General features: G+C 43.1%; 1 protein-coding gene across 2 annotated transcripts; it reads left to right on the forward strand.

The window, feature by feature from the left end:
- Positions 1-6,172: 6,172 nt before the first annotated feature.
- Positions 6,173-17,939, forward strand: myoz1b (myozenin 1b). Of its 2 annotated transcripts, none has more exons than XM_050060165.1 (6): positions 6,173-6,357; positions 9,643-9,729; positions 15,080-15,246; positions 15,342-15,402; positions 15,511-15,697; positions 17,314-17,939. In XM_050060165.1, exons 2-6 carry the CDS (start codon positions 9,645-9,647, stop codon positions 17,546-17,548), a joined length of 735 nt encoding a protein of 244 aa, XP_049916122.1. In that variant the 5' UTR covers positions 6,173-6,357; positions 9,643-9,644; the 3' UTR covers positions 17,549-17,939. The 2 variants fall into 2 exon arrangements, with proteins under 2 accessions (XP_049916122.1, XP_049916121.1); XM_050060164.1 differs by having other exon boundaries at positions 6,174-6,357; positions 15,339-15,402.
- Positions 17,940-19,006: the final 1,067 nt, after the last annotated feature.

A 19,006-nucleotide genomic window follows, 5' to 3' on the forward strand; every position in this document is an offset into this window, starting at 1 on the left:
CACCAAAGAAGATACAAATTGACCTTAAAGAGACACAAAATTACTATAGAGAGACACAAAACGACCAAAGATGATACAAAATAACTTCAAAAAGACACAAATGACCCCCAAGAAAAACTCACAAAATGCCCTCAAAGAGACACAAAAGACTACGGAGAGACACAAAATTACCAAAAGAGATAAAAAAAAATGTAGTTAAACAGACACAAAATGACAAAAAAACCATGCAAAATGACCTCATGGGGACACAAAATGACCAAAAAAAACACTGACCTCAAAGAGACATAAAATGACTAGAGACACAAAATGACCTCAGAGAGACACAAAATAACCAAAAGAGACATAAAATGACTACAGAGAGATACAAAACCACCAAAAGAGATACAAAATGACCTCAAAGAGATACAAAATGACTTCAAAGAGAAACAAAATGACCAAAAGAGATACAAAATGACCTCAAAGAGACACAAAATGACCTCAAAGAGACATAAAATGACTACAGAGAGATACAAAACCACCAAAAGAGATACAAAATGACCTCAAAGNACACCACCAAAAGAGATGCAAAATGACCTCAAAGAGATACAAAATGACCTCAGAGAGACAGAAAAAAACACCAAGAGATGCAAACTGACCTCAGAGACACAAAATGACAATAGATAGACATAAAACCACCAAAAGAGATGCAAAACCACCAAAAGAGATACAAAATGACCTCAAAGAGACACAAAATGACTACAGAGAGACACAAAACCACCAAAAGAGATACAAAATGACCTCATAGAGACACAAAAGACTACAGAAAGCTAAAAAATTACGATGGAGAGACACAAAATTACCCAAAAAGTTGCAAAATTACCCCAAAGAGACACAAAAGACTACAGAGAGACACAAAACAACCAAAGGAGACACAAAATGACAATGAAGAGGCACAAACTTATCAAAAAAAGATGCAAGATGACCTCAAAGACACACAAAACAACCAAAAAAATGGGGTATAGCCAAATATTCTGGCAAGTTTGCAGTATCACACCAGGGACCCTCTTGTTATGAGGCAACATGCTTACCACTGCACCATCTTAGCATTGTTAGCACTGTCATTATGAACATGTTAGCATGATAGCAGTGTTGCTTATTTATACATCTAAGAGTTAAGGACCAACTTTATTATTCATTTGGAGTTTTTTTTTTATCACTCCCACGTCATCCAAAGAATCCACTGTCATTTGATACATTGTTATTACAAAAATACAGATTATAGACGCTTTAAAAATGCATTTTGTCATCAATCTTATCTAACTCACAGGAGAAATTCTTGCTTTTACAGATGATCAATCCTTCCCACTTGACTGAACAAATCTTTGTTTACAACCTGACCAGATACTCAAGGTAGCACAGCAGAGAAATATAGAGCCTTCACAGCTTTTTTTGCCACAGTTGCACAACAGCCGACAAACCGACACTGACTTACAAAAGCTGCTGGTTGAATCTGAAAAGCAGAGGACTGACGAGGAACTGTGACTGACATGATGATACAGGTGTAACTGCTGCCAGGCACAAACGAGGCGTGAAGTTGCAAAGGTTTCGCAGTTGCAGGAGGATGTATAAAGAGACTTTGAGAGGGGGAGGAAAACACATCAACAAAAGCATAAATGCCCCGAGGCGGGTAAAACCGAGTGGCAGGGGAAGAACGTAACTGCTGGAAAGATGTTTTCTATTCTCTTGTGATGTTTGTCATGTTATCAAAGGCCTCTGTTCCCCTGAGATTGGAAGGGGTGGGAGAGATTGTTCTGGTGTTTACAAGCTGGAGGAATTCAATAAGATCATCATAAGATGTGATATGCTCTCTATAACACCGATACACAACTCTCCTGCCTGTTCCAAAGTCTAGGCTGAAGACAAAAGGTGATGAAGTGTTTTTATTCAAACAACCATGGATATTCTGAAAAGGAAAATGTGACGTGTGCATTTTAAAAAGGGATAGTTCATCCAAAATCGAAAACCAGATATTTGTCCTCTTACCTGTAGTCCTACTTATCAATCTAGATTGTTTGGTGTGAGTTGCTGAGTGTCGGAGATATCGGCTCTAGAGATGTCTGCCTTCTCTCTACTACAATGGAACAAGATGGCAACCAGCTTATGGTGTGTAAAGCACCAAAAAAGTTGGAAAAACTCAACAGCAATGTCACTTTCTGGAAATCATGTTACTCAAGATAATCCACAGACCTTGTTGTGAGCAGTTTCATGTGGGAACTATTTTCTGTCTGCGCAGAAGGAAGTGTGCATCTGCTGCTAGCTCACCTAGCACCATTGAGCTAGCTATTTGCTTAAATCACCAAACTCCACAGGCTTATATTTGAGACAGGCGTCTATATGAGACAGGCCTTTAGTTACTTTTAGCAAAGACTACTTACTCAGCAAAGATTTGTTTCACAGCACCCGAGGATAACAGCACCGTGCTTACCAATCCAACACCACTTTATCCTGTTGAAACAATATTCATAAGCTCGGTTAATTTTTGTAAAAAAACACGTCTTTTGATCGCTGGACCCTTCCAGACCAAAGGAATATGAATAACTTACCAGGTAATCGAGGAGTGGACACATATTCTGACTTTATGACAGCTTTAGAAAAATTCCACACTTGTTTCGTCATGCAGGTAAATCTGAATGACTTACAGTCTTCTTTGGTGCTCATCGTCTCAGTCCCCCAATCCCAAATAGATCCCTTACAGACTTGTTGATTCAGTCCCTTACAGTCAAGGAGTCTGTAAGGGATCCATTTGGGATTAGGGGAGTATAACGAAATCAACCAAGCTAACAATGTGTAGCATCTCCATATTGACAAAAGTTTAAACATTTATATCTGTATGTACAATATAGGGCCTCCCTAGTGTAGTGGTTAGAGCACTCATCTTCCATGAGGAAGGTCCAGGGTTCAGATCCTACTGGGGTTGTTGCAAGAGGTTCCCGCCGTCGAACCGTCAAAGAAAGGATCAGATTTCTTAAGGAGGCTTCAGGATAACAGAGTAACTTCTGTGTCCGAGCAAAATCCTTAACAAGGGCGCACCTCATGCTGGAGACGGAAGGTTCCAGACGTGAAAGCAGATTCATCCGTATGTACAGTCTAAACAGCTAACCAATGTTAGCTCAAGTGGGTTGGCAACAACCTGGTTTTATACATCCACCGATAAAAATGAACTAAATGGGAACCAGACCAGGCTTCCAATTGAGACAGGCCTTTATTTGTCAAAATGTGTAGCCACACCGGGCTAGTAAAAGGAACTGGGCGTTTGATTGGGACTTTAATTGAAGTTTAAGGGTATGTTTACACCTCAAGTTGTCATGAGCATGAGCCTCTTGTCCATGAGTTGCACACTTACTTCAGTGCAATGACACTGCTGGCGGGTGTAGTTCAGTAGAAAGAACATTGAGACTGTAAATGACCATAGTTTAAACATCCAATCGAGACATACAGTAACGTTAAGGTTTACAAATAGTTACCTGGCTATCAACTGGAACCTCCCAGCAACGTCGAAATACGACTTTAAAGGAACAGTGAGGACAGTAAGATTAAAGGCTTATTTATGCGCAACGTTAAATACGGATACAGACGGAGCCTTCTGTCCGTGCTCTGCGTTCATTTCATCCGTATTTCTGCACGTTTCCATAAAGCTTACGGATACTGGCCAAACGGAGCAGTACCACTGGGAACCATGGGGGCAGTGTTGCTGTCACTACCCGATACGTACCATGGGGGCAGTGTTGCTGTCACTACCCGATACGTAGCTCTAGTGAGACACGAAGAAGAAATATCTAGAGCCAGTGTTTGGTAATTAAAAACAAATTTTAAGGTAACAAAACACAATGATTCTTATCTTCTGGTGGTTACACACTAAAGAAAACCTAGTTATTATATTATATCCCATTTCTGCTGCCAGTATATCCCCCTAAATCCTACACATTGGACCTTTAATATGACCTAATAATAAGCTAATGTTATCCTACAAACTCGACTCCCAGTCTCCTTGGTGAAAGTCCTATGCTTTATACAGTCATCCAACACAACTTTCTATTTTTGTGGACAATGTCAGTCCTTACACCACGTTGCATGAGTTTCTGGCAAACAGCCGTCAAGGATAATTCTGCCATGTGCGACCAAAGTCAGCTTGGATTAAGACTTTTGGCCCTCACAAACACCACAAGCTTCAAATGAAGAGACAGTTATGTTATTTTCATGTAGATATAGGCTACATAAATGGCATAAATAAGTCTGAGAAAATGGGTGTTGAGAAATATTAGTCTTTAGCCATGCAATGGACGTAACAGTGTGGCCGTCTAATCACAACCATTTTAAACAAATTTACTGTATATATATGTATGTATGTAAATTGTGTTATTCATTCATGTTTAATCTGTTTCCTGTTTTATTTTGTAGATTGTCCCTCGTGTGTCATGTCTGGTTTTACTTCCTGTCTTTGTGTGTTTTCGGTCACACCTGTCTCGTTAGTCCTTCCCTGTTCCAACAGTATTCTCTTCACATCTGTTCTGTATTAGTCTTGTTTGCTCCACCCTAGTGTTCCCCTCCACACCCTTGTTGTTAGCCAATCCCCATTTCCCTTCTTTTGCCCATGTCCTCCTACCCCAGCTGTGTCTTGTTCTTGTGATTAGTTTTCTCTGTGTATCTACACCTGTGTATTTCCCTTTGGTCCTGGTCAGTTCGTCTGCATTCATTCCCATGTTCATCCCAGTCTCCATGGTGTCATGTTCTTTTTTTTTTAATCAGCTTTATTGAAGTTCGCCTTTTGTTTGACCAGGTGGTAGTTTTGAGCAAAAATTAAACGCACTATGTCGGTACAACGTCTGTGACATTTTTTTCCCTTCAACAACAAAAACACGCTCTCTCGGGTGGAAGTCAATTTTCGTTGGACCCATCGGCCCCCGTCTGAATTTTGCTGCCTTAACTTTCGTCCTTGTGCCATCGCGTTTCCCCCTGATGCCACCAGGCCCTGTTAAACTATAACGGCAACTGGCTGCGTATTATGCAGACATTAAAGGAAGCACTTTTTTGTTGGTTTCTGATGCCACTAGTCACTGCCCAAGCTTTCGACGACTTCGGAGTGCAACTGGGCTTGAAAAAATGAAAGCACTACGTCAGTACAGCACCATGAATTACATTTTTTCTCTCTTCAACAACAAAAACACATGGTTAGGTTTAGGGAAAAAGAAGAGGGTTTGGCTTTAGAATTTTACAGGACCCAAACACAGCTCTCTCAAATGGAAGTTGGTGACCCAGTCATCAAAATCCGGCGCTTGGGCAGTGACTTCCATTGTCAGAAACCAATGAAAAAAAGCATGATATGCGGCCAGTTGCCGTTATAGTTTATCGGCGAAAGTCCACGAGGGGCGGGCGGGATGGGTGGTGGATGGATCCAACAAACACTGACCTTCACCTGAGAGTGTTCACGTCCTGTAAGATTCTAAGACCAAAGCCTATTCTTTTTCCTAAACCTGTGTTTGTTGTTGGAGGAAAAAAAACATCAATTCATGGGGTTGTACCGACGTAGTGTGTTTATTTTGAACGAGACTGTAACAGAAGTGTATCTTGAAAGAAGACAATGCATGTAACAGGCAGAACGTGACACGGTGTCCAAGAACATCAACAACCAACGCACCCAGGGTACCTTTAACATTGATATGTAGACGTTGAAAGTCTTTGACCAAAATGTCAATTTGTGATGAGGTCGGAGTGAGAATGTGCTTTTTTTGTTTCCGACGCTGCAAGTCGCTGCCCAAGCGCCGGATTTCGGATTGAGACCGGGCTCCAAACATGGACCTTTGTTTCCTCTCTATCAGATTTCCTTAGACTGGTCTGGCACCTCTGTTCCTGGGTCGACAGGTGGGTGGGATTGTCTTTTTTTTTTATTCTGTGTCTGTTTATCAATACTCTGTATATCTTTATTGAATCACCAATACAAATACCTTGTTTAAATTGTCACACTGACCTTTCTGTATTTTTCTAACAGATAAAGGTGGTAGATAAAAAAGAGCCTCTCAGTTTATTATTATCACTGATCTTACCAACCTCTGAACTCGAAACACCACACCCACCTCCCTCTTTACCCCCCACTCACTTCACCCCCACCCTCCCCTCCCACCCCTGAAGCCAGGTCCACAGCACTGGAGCAGCCCTGCTGATAGGGTTTCACTCTCTCCAGGGCGAAGAGGAGGGCAGGCAGTACAATACAAGCTGTGGGACACAAAACTACCTGGGAATCTATATTCCTCTTCCTCTGAGCCACACCTTCTCTGGGACCTTCTGGGACTTGTGTCTTCCCGTGGATACCCGGGTCTTTAGGTAAGACATTAGAGAAGTGATAATGTGTGAGGGCTTTGATGAAGAAATCTCTCTCGCACGTGCCTTGAGTGTTTAGGGATTATCTGGCACTGATGGCCACTGAGTTGTCAAATAAATCTGGGTCCTCTTTAAGTACAAGGAGACAGTTACAGTTTAATTAAATTCCTGTGGTCAGCAGATTTCAGCTGCAGGAAAAGCCTCTATCTGTGGTCTGTGGAGGCCTCTGTAACTGGATGAATTAATGAATGAGGGAATCAGAAGCAGATGCTCAACTGCATGTTATATATTTGACTGTTTGCTTTGTTAAAAGTCAAACTTGCTCAAGAAAGGCTTTTTATCATACACAATTAAACATGGATATTGCGGAATTACAATTTCTCGCGTCAAGTAAATGTAAATTATTGAAATCTGAATCACGGCAGCCAGCTGGTGGATGACTTTTCTTTTCTCCCAGCAGCTTTTTCTGCACCTCACACTGTGACAGGTGAGGAATGTGGCCCTCTGCAGTGGAGTTTTTAGTCTGCGGGTATGGATGTATGTGTGTATTTGGGAATGTGCTTACTGATGCCCTTCCTGCCCAGCTGTCCCCTCGAGATTTATCAGGAGCTAAAACAGGCCGTCGGGGGGACAGGAGCGCCTCTTCACTCACAGGGGCGGTAACAGGACCCAGGCCCACGCGCCACTCCTGTTGTCGCCATCTGTACAGCCTCCATCTTGCTGTTTTCCCAGCACATCCAAAAACACCTGTAATCTCCACTTTTTAATCCACGGCCACTGACTCGCATTAATCACAAGGGAAAAGCTGTTTAAAGTGCAAATCTGCGTGTGTGCCAGTGCGTTTATATGTACGCACAGTCCCACTCACTGCGGCACTATAGAACATGGGTTCATAAAAATAGCTTGCACAGGACTGAATCCCTCGCAAGGAAATGAGCTTCAATTACAGCGGATGAAAAGCAATTACATTAACTGTCTCCCTGCAGACGGGCCCCGCAGCTTTCTCTCTTGTACTGGGACTCACCTCCAGCCTTACATAATTGCTTTCGACCTGTGCAATAGACAGCGACATACTGCTGGCCCCCATCTGAGTGGTTAGTCAAGAGACACACGAGCTGCCACCGGGAATTAGTGTCCTCAAGGGCATGCAGGCGGGAGGGGGGTGCTATACACAATGTTTAAAGTGTGCTTAAGTTAATTAGGGAACCCAGTGAGGTTCCTGCTGGAGCTTGCTAGAATTCAGGACGTGATGTGCGACCTCATCACACTGAAACATATCTTGGAAATCAGTTTGGATGCTCTGGGGAAATATTTATGGAAAAGTTAAACACTTTTGTTGTATCACATTTCACTGCTGCTAAATCTGGCATGATCTCTGCTAGACTCCTGAGAGACCAAATACATTTAAGCATTTGGGGAATGATTCTTTATGTTGTCTCTCTTTCAGAATAAGATCCATTTACTGACTACAAATCAAGTCAGGTCAATTTATTATGAGAGAGCATATTTTTTTAAAACGTTGACCAAATGCTTTACAGAAAATTAAAACTAAATAATACCATTAAATACAAATTAAATATAAAAAGAAAAAGAAAAGTTTTGATAATGATGAGTGAGTGTTAGAGACATTTCATGAGTTAGCCCCGCCTACTTGGCGTTTCACACAGAAACTGTGACTTAAAGTGGTGTATTTATTGCGAGCCCTGTCTCAATCCGAAGTCGTCTAAATCTGGCGCTTTAGCAGTGACTTGTGGCATCAGACACCAACAAAAAAAGGCGTCCTTTAACGTCAGCATGATACGCGGCCAGTTGCCATCATAATTTAATGGTGCCTGGTAGCGTCAGAGGGAAACAGACAAGGATGAAAATTAAGGTGACGGAAGTCCTACTGGGGCAGGCGGGAGGGGTGGTGGATGGGTCCAACAAACACTGACTTTTACCTGAGATAGAGGTATTTGTGTCCTGTAAGATTCTAAAGCCAAACCCTGTTCTTTTTTCCTAAACCTAACCATGTGTTTTTGTTGTCGAAGGAAAAAAAAAAGTGAATTCGCAGTGTTGTACTGACATAGTGCGTTTATTCTGAACGAGACTGTATGTAAACATTAAAGATTAAGATTAAAGATTAAAAGTTTTTTCCGAACGTGGCCTCACTCTGAAGTTGTCGAAATCTGACGCTTGGGCAGTGACTTGGGGCGTAAGAAACCAATGGAAAAAGGCATCCTTTAACATCGGCATAATATATGGTTGGTTGACGTTATAATTTAACAGTGCCTGGAGGCGTCAGGGGGAAACGCGGCGGGACAAGGACAAAAGTTAAAGCGGCGAAAGTCCAACGAGGGCGAGGAGGAGGGGTGGCGGATAGGTCCAACAAACATCAACCTTCACCCAAGAGAGTGGTTCATGTCCCTTAAGATTCTAAAGCCAAACCCTGTTCTTTTTTCCTAAACCCAACCACGTTTTTGTTGTTGAAGGAAAAAAACGTCAATTCGCAGTGTTGTACCGAAGTAATGTGTTTATTTTGAAAGAGACTGTATGTAAAGTTAAATTTCCTGTGAAAACAGAAGTGTATTTTGAAAGAAGACATGTAACAGGCAGAACTTGACCCAGAACGTTAACAACCAACACACCCAGGGTACCTTGCACGTCGTATGTGGATGTGGAAAGTCCATGACCAAATGTCAATATGTGACGAGGTCGGAGTGAGAATGTGTTGAACATTCATATGGAGTCATGTTACTGGTCAACGTGACGAATGTAAATCCAAAACCCTCTCTCCTTTTAGCTCAGTTTTTGGTCTCCACCAACTCCTGAAGGAAATATCTGTCTCTTTAGCGACTAAATGATCCACTGCAGTATGAGCTAGTTGCTAACATTGTCTGCTGTTTGGAGGAGAGCAGGCAGAGTACAATGTGCTGAAAAATAAAGCCAATGCATAATTGCCAAAAACTGCAGTTCCTTGAATGGCCACTAGGGGCTGGCTCAAAGGGCAAGTCAATCCAATACAGCAGGAGGAAATATGTTTACAACCTGGTACAGAAACGGTTTTGGTCTCTATAGCTAAAAATACTGATTAGTGCAGCTTTAAATCTTAAAATCTAAACAAATCAAACTTTTACTGAAACTTTTCTTTTTCTCTTGAGTGTGAAAGTTCAATTTTGACCTTGTTAGTACTTAATTTGTCCTTTGTACTGTACATGTGTAAAGCAGCTGTCATGCTTTTTCTAAAGACTGGTATGTTATGATTACAGTTATGATTATGAGGTCATCATTTCTTGTTCTGTCCTTTAGCCATGCCTCTCAACACTGATGCCCCTTCTAACAAGAGGAAGAAGGCCAATAAGATCATCATTGACCTGTCCAACGTCAGCCAGAATGGTAAAACACACACAAACAACGTACCAATCACATCATCATATTCACACATGACATGTTAACGGGAAACATTTTGCTGGTTATCCTCATCCTCATTCCACAAAGACTTGCCTCTGTCTTCCGTGTGATCTGATTATCCAGCTCAGTAAATGTCAAATCCAATTGCAAGTTTGGCTCTGTGGTGTCTGCTATCTGCACAATCCCTGTGTAAAATGAACTGCCTGGGTGTAAATCGCTGAATGTGGTCTTGTGATACTACAATTAGATAAGAACACACACACACACACACACACACACACACACACGCACACACAAACATTGGTTCCAAGCAGTAACACAATATCTAACATGCATGTGGCATCTCCTGGAGGGTTGTGGGTCATTATCAGATGGCAGAGAAGCCACAAATCTGTCAACATTGGAGGCAACACAAAATACCAGACGGTGATTCTGCTCCCACACTATCTGTTTGAGATGACTGAAGTGGAATCAGTGCAACCTGTAAAAACGTGGGGAGGAAGGGGTCCAGTTTGGGGACCTCAGAACTGCATCTGCTTTTTGCAGATGATGTGGTTCTGTTGGCTTCATCATCATGGATCACCTCCTTAAGGTTGGGAGGGAATTACTGCTTCAAGCGAAGAAGTTCAAGTATCTCGGGGTTTTGTTCCTGAGTGAGGGTAAAATAGAGCGTATGATGGATTAGTGTCTGCAGTGATGCGGGTGCTGTGCTGGGCCGTCGTGTTGACGAGGGAGCTGAGCCGGAAGGTGAAGCTTTTACTGGTCCATCTACGTTCCAGCCCTCACCTATGGTCATGAGCTCTGGGTAGTGGCCGAAAGAATGAGACTGCAGATACAAGTGGCCGAAATGAGTTTCCTCCGTGGGGTGGCTAGGTTCAGCCTTAGAGATAGGGTAAGGAGCTTGGACATCCGGAGGGAGCTCGGAGTAGAGCCGCTCTTTCATGTTGAAAAGGGTCAGTTGAGGTGGTTCGGGCATCTGGCATCTGATCAGGATGCCTCTTGGGCGCCTCCTGTTGGAGGAGTTCTGGGCAGGTCCCACTGGTAGGAGGCCCCAGAGCAGACCCAGAACACGCTGGAGGGATTACTCATCTGGCCTGGGAACACCTCAGGGTCCCCCAGGAGGAGCTATAAAGCGTTGCTGGGGAGAGGGACGCCTGAGGCTGGCTTTATGTTTGTTGGTCCACCATCCACCACCCACTCCACCTCCTGATGACAAAGCTCATAAACGACATCACTTTAGAAACACTGATATGATTCTCATGAGACAAATGTGATGAATCTGTGGTATTCATAAACGCACCGTGCCAATTTTCTCTTCTGGTGACTGGGCTGGCAACTTTACTAACTACAACTATTTTGTAGAGACATTCATGTTGCCTGGAGAAAGAATTCCAGTTTCTCTGGTGCCACCTTGAGGCTGATATATAAAAATAATAATGCTTTTCAGTGAAATGTTGCAACATCTATTGGATGGATTGCAATGAAGTTTGGAGGAATGACTCTTGCCTTGTCCGTCAGGACCTGGGGCAGATCATGGCACAGTGGGCCCCTGGGCACAGACATGCACAAGGCCCCACCACTTCTCCTTCATGGGAGCAAAACACACTCGGTTTTTAGACACAATAGTTTTTAGCCTCTTTTTGTTGTTTGGCGTCTCTTTGTTGCCATCACGTCTTTCTGAGGTTTTGTGTCTCTTTGTAGTTGTCTTGTGTCTTCTTCTTCTTCTCTTATTTTGTGTCTCTTTGTGGTCGTTTTCCCCCTTTTCGTTGTCATCATGAGCCTTTTGTATCTCTTTGTAGTTATTTTGTGTCTCTTTGTGATTGTTTTGCCTCTTTGAGTTACCACGAGTCTCTTTGTGTCTCTTTGCAGTTGTTTTGTGTTTCACTGTGGTCATTTTTTGTCTCTTAGTGGTTGCTATGCCCCCTCCTGAGTCTCTTTGTGTGTCTTTTCAGCACTTTTGCATCTTTTTGTAGTCATTTTGTGTCTTCTTGTGGTCATTGTGTGTCTCTTCGTAGTAATTTCAAACCTCCTTGTCGTTATTTTGTGTCTCTTTGTGGTTGTTTTGCCCCTTTTTGTAGTTGTGAGTCTCTTTGTGTGTCTTTGCAGCTGTTTGGTGTCTCATTGTGGTCATTTTTTGTCTCTTTGTAGTCGTTTTGTGTCTCACTGTGGTTGTTTTGCCCCCTTGTGAGTCTCTTTGTGTCTCTTTGCAGCTGTCTTGCGTCTCTCTGTAGTTGTCTTGTGTTCTTGTGGTCATTTTGTGTCTCTTTGTGGTTTCTTTGCCCCTTTCTTAGTCATCATGAGTCTGTTTGTGTCTCTTTGAAGTCGTTTTGTGTCTTGTGGTCATTTTGTATCCCTTTGTAGTCATTTTGAATCTCCATGTAGTCATTTGTGTCTCTTTGTGGTTGTTTTGCCACCTCATGAGTCTCTTTGTGTCTCTTTTCAGCTGTTTTGCATCTCTTTGTAGCCGTCTTGTGTCTGTTTGTGGTCATTTTGTGTCTCGTGGTTGTTTTGGCCCTTTCTGTGGATATATATATATGGATATATATATTCTCTCTACCATTGTTGTGCCTATTGTGTCCTTGGCCATTTAAACTTTGCCACTTGGATAACTACAATCAGACGCACAGATGGCCAAATTGCACTCAGCATAAAACATTATGGCTGTATTTGTGCTGTAGGCCTGGTATCATTAGTGCAATATTTTTTTTAATCTGACCTTAACAGCAGACAGCAGTTCAAGTGATACACAATTCATGGTGCTATCAGCGGCTGCAATCCGCTCTTTGTTTTAATGTGTTTGTTTTCTATCGGTAGCAGAACTGACATTCACTTGTTGCATAATATATATAATATATCACCAACCACACTACACTGTATTCTCTGCTAATCTCTGAGCATGCCCTCTGCAGTCTGAACGTGCTCTGAGTGTCTGTGCACATGCTCATAGCTGTCATTCAACAATCTGTTGATGTCTTTCCCCATTTGTGTCCTTTGCTGTTTTCGCTACCGCTCCTTCTGCTGTCACATCTGCAGCCACATCTGTATCTTTCCACCAGTTTGTTTTCAGTCAGTCAGTCAGTCAGTCAGGAGCTTACCCTGCTTATCCCTTATTTTGCTCCAGTTAATGCCCACTCATCTGTCCATCATCCCTGCCACTGTGTCGCTCTGACATTTGTCCCATGCCTGCATGTTGTCCGTCTGTCCACCTCCTGCCTCTGTCAGTCTGTCCAGTTTCCTCTCAGTCAGCAGCCAGCTCCAGTTTCACATTCTTCTGAATTAACACTCTAATCAATATCCCCATGGGAGAGTTCTCTCTGCTCAGCAGCCTCAATTATTCTCTCTCTCTCTCTCTTTCTCTCTCCCTCTCTCACACACACACACACACCCACTTGCACAAGCCTGATTTACGAGGTACTGCTAACAGCTCTCCGCAGCATTGCAATGCCAACTCCCCGCTTTATAGATGTGTTCGTGCGAGTGTGTGTGTTGGTTTATGGCTGGACTCCAGGTGTTATGAGTGATATCAGAGTGTATGTGGTGGATGAGAAGAGTGTTTTATGAGGAGCTCTGTGGAGCAGTAAAATCCATCAGATCTCTCCATCACTGGAAGAGAGGAGAGGAGTGGAGAGAGACTGAGAGAGGCAGCGTGTTATAAGGATTTCCCTCCATAAACAGTTCCACCAGAAAACCTGCCGTGACATTCCCCAGTGCTCCTTTCTTCCATATTGCTTTGGCCTAGTAACCCCTACGACTCCCCCTGGTTTCACACACACACATCCTCTTACACCATACAACAGGTTTCAACTCTAATTCATTACAACAAGGTTAGTACAGGAGCCAGAGGATATAAACACGCCCTTTACTGTCTTATACAGTCCCCATTTAATATCAGATATATAGTGGAAGGTAAACCCACCTTTTAATTTACCAAATGGGTTCAGCTGATAAGAGAGTGTATGGCACGTCCGCCAAGGTTTTAATACCAACCACAAAAAAAGCTTAAATACTGTTTGTCTGCGCAGGGATAAATCATCATGGGACACATTAGCCAGATTTCTTCCATTCAAGTATGTGCATTAGTTCATAGAAAATATAGAAAATGTTTTAGTGTTAACAAGGGCAGCATGGTGCAGTGGTTAGCACTGTCGCCTCACAACAAGAGGGCTCCCGGTTCGAACCCAGGTTTGCATGTTCTCCCTGTGTCAGTGAGGGTTTTCTCCAGGTACTCCAGCTTCCTCCCACAGTCCAAAGACATGCAGGTTAATTGGTGACTCTAAATTGTCTGTAGGTGTGAATGTAAGTGTGAAAGGTTGTCTGTCTCTATGTGTCAGCCCTGATGACCTGTCCAGGGTGTACCCTGCCTCTCGCCCAATGTCAGCTGGGATAGGCTCCTCCGTTCTCTTCAAAGCCAGACTCCATTGAGAAAAACAGTAATTTAACATTGGAGCTGCTTGTCTTATCACTGCCTCTATCAAATAGTTTGTCCGTGTTATTGTGGTCTCTGGCATTCAAAAGGGTTCATGCGTGATCACCAAAGTCACACAATAGCACAAACTGACTAACTGACGAGGCAGCAGTAGATCAGCAGCTCCTGTGTTCAGAGAGCTAGAATCACTGTATTTCTCAGTGGAGTCTGGTGGCTTTCACAAAAGCATAGATGGGGAACTAAAGCTGGCAATGGGCTGTCTGGTGGGAAGGTAACATGGTGAATTTTGTTACCTTTGGACAGAGCCAGGCTAGCTATTTCCAGTCTTTATGCTAAGCTAAGATAGCTGCTGGTAGTAACTTCATATCTACTGTACAAAAACAAGTGTGGTATCGGAATTCTCATCTAAGGGTGCTTTCACACCTGCCCTGTTTGGTTCAGTTCAACTCAAGTTTGTTTGCCCCCTAAGTGCGGTTTGTTTGGGCAGGTGTGAACACAGCAACCACACTCAGGTGCACCAAAACAGCCAGGCCGAGACCTTCTTGAAGACATGGTCCTGGTCCGGTTACAAACAAACTCTGGTGCAGATCGTTTGTGGTGAGAACGTATTCCGACCTGGATCTGAACCAGCTGAGAACATGAGCATGTTACAGTCCTGGAGGATTATTAATGTGCACCTCCTCCTGTACTGCCTTAATATGCACATTCAGCACATCCAATGCATCAAAACATTGTTTTCTAGTTGGAGCCGCGCCTCGTTTTCAAACTGTATGGTTTGACTAAAATGAACAATGACAGCAATATAGTCCACGATGAGCAGCGCTAAAATCAACCTGTGTAGTTGTCCCTCCATATCCAGTCCCTTCATTATGTCCTCCTCCTCCTCCTCTTCTTCCCTCCTCCTGTCAGATGATGAGTCAGACCCCGAGGCCACTGAGCTCGACCTGGGCACCAAGATCAAGACGCCCAAGGACACCATGCTGGAGGAGCTCTCCCTGCTCACAAACAAGGGCTCCAAGATGTTCAAGATGAGGCAGCAGAGAGTCGAGAAGTTCATCGTGACCAACGAGAACAAGGTAAGAACGAAGAAGAGGAAGGGAGTGTGCGTGTGTTTGTTGTGTGTATATGTGTGTACTGATCGGACTATATTTCCTTTTCTGTCTTCCAGCAGAACCTTGAGAACCTGCTCATGTCTCCTCCCCCTGTTCCACCAAAGCCTGAGATAAAGGAAGGTAAGGTGCACTTTGTTTATACTTTCAGTATTTCTTTCTGTTAATACTTTGCATTTTAATCTCTCTGGTACTTCCCCTCTTTTTCTCCGCTGTCACTGTGTGTCTCAGTGGTGGAGGAGTTGGTGGATGAGCAGGAGGAGAAGGTGAAGAGGAGGAAGGAGTATGTGCGCACCTATGTATCACCATGGGAACGGGCCATGAGGGGCAACGAGGAGCTGACAGCCACCATGAAGTCCTCCATGCCAGGACCCATTCAGAGACACCAAGAGCTGCCTCATTACAAGAGCTTCAACAGGTTCGCACGCACACAAATCATCATCAACTTGTATTGACTATGTTTCCTGTTACGCAGTTACAATGACATGAACGTTTAATTCCAGTCAGCCTATAAAGTATCACAATAAAACATGCCATTAATCAAACAAATTGCCAGAATAAATGTGGCATTGTTTGTTTCTGCAAACCATGGATATGTAACATTTGTAGATATGTTGAGATGTTACGTTTTTAAGACACTGTGTTTAAGATGTGGTTATGTTTAGGCACAAAACCCACTTGGTTCTGGGTTAGGAAAAGATCATGTCTTGACTTAAAATACCCAGTTTTGGCCAGGTGGCAAAATCCAACACATTCTCATCCCAACTTGTCAAACATCGCCACTTGGTCAATGGGCTTTCACGTCGACAGGAAATGTACAGTTTCTGCTTGTTAGAAGCATAGAGTCTTTTTTAAAATAAACTTACAATGTCAGTAAACACCCCATATTTATGGTTATTTCCTTGTGCAACAAAAGCACATGGTTAGATGGACAAAAAAACATCATGGTTTGGCTTAACATTCACCGGGAAGCAAAGAGCGGTTCCCCAGGTGAAAGTCCAGGGTTTGTTGGACCCATCCATCTCCCCTCCTCCCCGCATTGTAGGGACTTTTCAGCTCCTAATAATACTTTGTTACAGGTGGCGTTTGAATCTGACGCTGTCCTGTGGCGTTAAACAAAACTTTGTCAAATGTTTCTTCTTCTTCCAGCCTGAGGAACAAACTGTTACCTGTGTCTCTTCATCTGCCCAAGTTCCTGTTTTGCTTGTGTTGTAAATAAAGGTCATTACCGGCTATCGCTGACTTCCAGAGTGCCTATGCCTAAATACACTCGTCACACGTAATATGACATAAATACATCACTTAAGTGATATAAGTACGTGACAGGTGGATGTGAGTTACATAACATTACATTCAAATAGCACTGACATTTGGTTTCACACAGGACACAAACAGCGGACTCCTGGGTGAAAGTCTGCGTTTGACCAATCCACCTCCCCTCCCTCCTGCTGTGCGTGGACTTCCTTGCTCTTTATACTTTGACAATTGGTCTCAGCGTCAAATACTGCCGCAGACGTCTTTACAATGCAGTTGAAAGCCCGGAGAAAGAGACGCCAAAGGTTGCTTTTGGTACTGCCGTGACAGAAGTTCGGACTCTGTCGACCGTGGAATTAGAACGGGCTGGGGTACTGGTGGCACATTGGCCGCTAGAATTGTTGTTGTTGTTGTTGTACCCATGACAAAGTCAGCTTATATGAATGTAATCAGAACTACGTCACTTTAGAAACATTGATTTGAAACGTACAAATGTATAATATCCTGGGTTTGCAGTAACGTACAATGCCAACTTTTTATATAGCGACTGGGTTGCTCAGTAAGTCATCAGTGCAACCACCAACCAATGTTTAACACAGAAAATGAACTTTTTGAGCAAACAAGTCTGTCGGTCTTCGTCAGGTGGTCATTTTTAGAAAATCATATATGCAGTGTGTTGATGTCATATGTCCTTGTAACAAGATCAGGAAGCTAAATGTTGTTGTACTGCTCATCCCTTGTTTCTCCCCAGCTTCATATTTCTTCCTCTTCTCTCCCCAGGACGGCACTGCCGTTCGGTGGCTTCGACAAGGCGCCCAAGACATTGACCTTCGAGCTCCCAGACTTCAACGATGTCAACGAGGACCCGGAGCCTCTGCCCTCCCTGCAGGCCGACATCCGCTCACGCCCCTCGTTCAACCGCACGCCCATCGGCTGGATCTGCAGTGAGGAAAACTCACACATCCACATGGACCTGGACAACATCCCCTTCGACGGAGAGACAGACGACCTGTGAACATGCATGCACACACAAGCAGTACATGCACTGGAACTCATACACACATGAAGAACACACCTTTGTGAGTGTATACATGAGAGCATTAGGCACAGTTCATGATTTATACCCCATACACTGCCAACGTAAAGCACTGTTAGAACTGCTGAGGCTCCCATGAACACATGCTTTAATTACATGGAAATGATTTTAAAATGAGTTGATAGAAAAGGACAGAGTATCTCCCCGTGTCTCCTGTGTGCTTTCTAATCCTTTCAACCCGAACCATGATTGAGTCTTACTATGATTTTGCATACAATAAGCTAATGTGAGACCTGTGTGAACAGATACAGATGAGCATTCTGCACTCTTAAAACACTGTATTTATGCAATAAAGTTCCCCTTTACAGAACGTCTGTCTGCTTCTGATGTTAACACCACTATCTCCAAGGTCCAAAATGAATGAAGTGGCTGCTTGAGGCCCACAGCCATCAAACAACAAGCAACAATCACAACTCTTAAAAGCCTCTGTGGGTTTTTGTCTTAATCTCAGGATCCATATCAGAAGGGAACTTTGAGGTCCGCGCTGCATAAGGTGTCACCGATGGATTCTCAAAAGGAGGGTTTTATTTACCCACAACTGAGGAAAACTATTTTTGAATTCTGTAACAAAGACCTGAGGGCTGTTCTACGAAGTAGGATTTGGAGTTAGCGAGGTAACTTCAGGGTTAACTCTGGGTTTTCAGTACTATGAAGATGGTTAACTTCAGAGTATCAGATCACAGCCTGTCAACACCCCGACCTCTGGCCAGTCAGATCACTGAGGAAAAAAGTATCCGTGGACAAGAGTCCAGAGTCTGAGTTAAAAAAGAGGAGCCTATATGCTGTTAGAGGTCAGTAGAGTCATTTCATTGTTCAAGAGCTCTATTTCCACTGGTTTTAAAACAGAGCTTCTAACAAACACGGAGATGGTTTACACACTAAACTCATGATTTCAGCAGGATTTTAACTTACGTAAAGTTAATTTTAGTCCACAGAAACAGTCTGGTGTTACTTTAAAGTGTTTTATGTGACATATTCAGAGGAGTTTCATCATCATCCAACCAAACAGCCAATAATACTCTATACTAATGTCACATAGGCCCATAGCTCAGTGACACCTGGGTGTCATTTAATATTTTTGGACCGTGTTTTCAATGTTTTAACATTTTTTATCATAAGACTGACATTTTACTGTCTCGCAGCTGCAGACACTTTCGCTACAGTTCCATCACATGGATGGATGGAGGGCTGTTCAAGACCATTTTTGAAACAAAGAGGTGACACGATGGCTGTGTCCGAAATCATTCACTCATTCACTACTCCCTACTCACTATATAGTGAGCTCATCTGTAACATGAAAAAACACAAGCCCTTTTTAAATAGGAATTGTGCAAATTTGCAGGAAAGCCCAATCAGTCTTCTTTCAGCATTGGCAGT

Source organism: Epinephelus moara, chromosome 13, assembly GCF_006386435.1.
Source record: "Epinephelus moara isolate mb chromosome 13, YSFRI_EMoa_1.0, whole genome shotgun sequence".
Classification (NCBI taxonomy): domain Eukaryota; kingdom Metazoa; phylum Chordata; class Actinopteri; order Perciformes; family Serranidae; genus Epinephelus; species Epinephelus moara.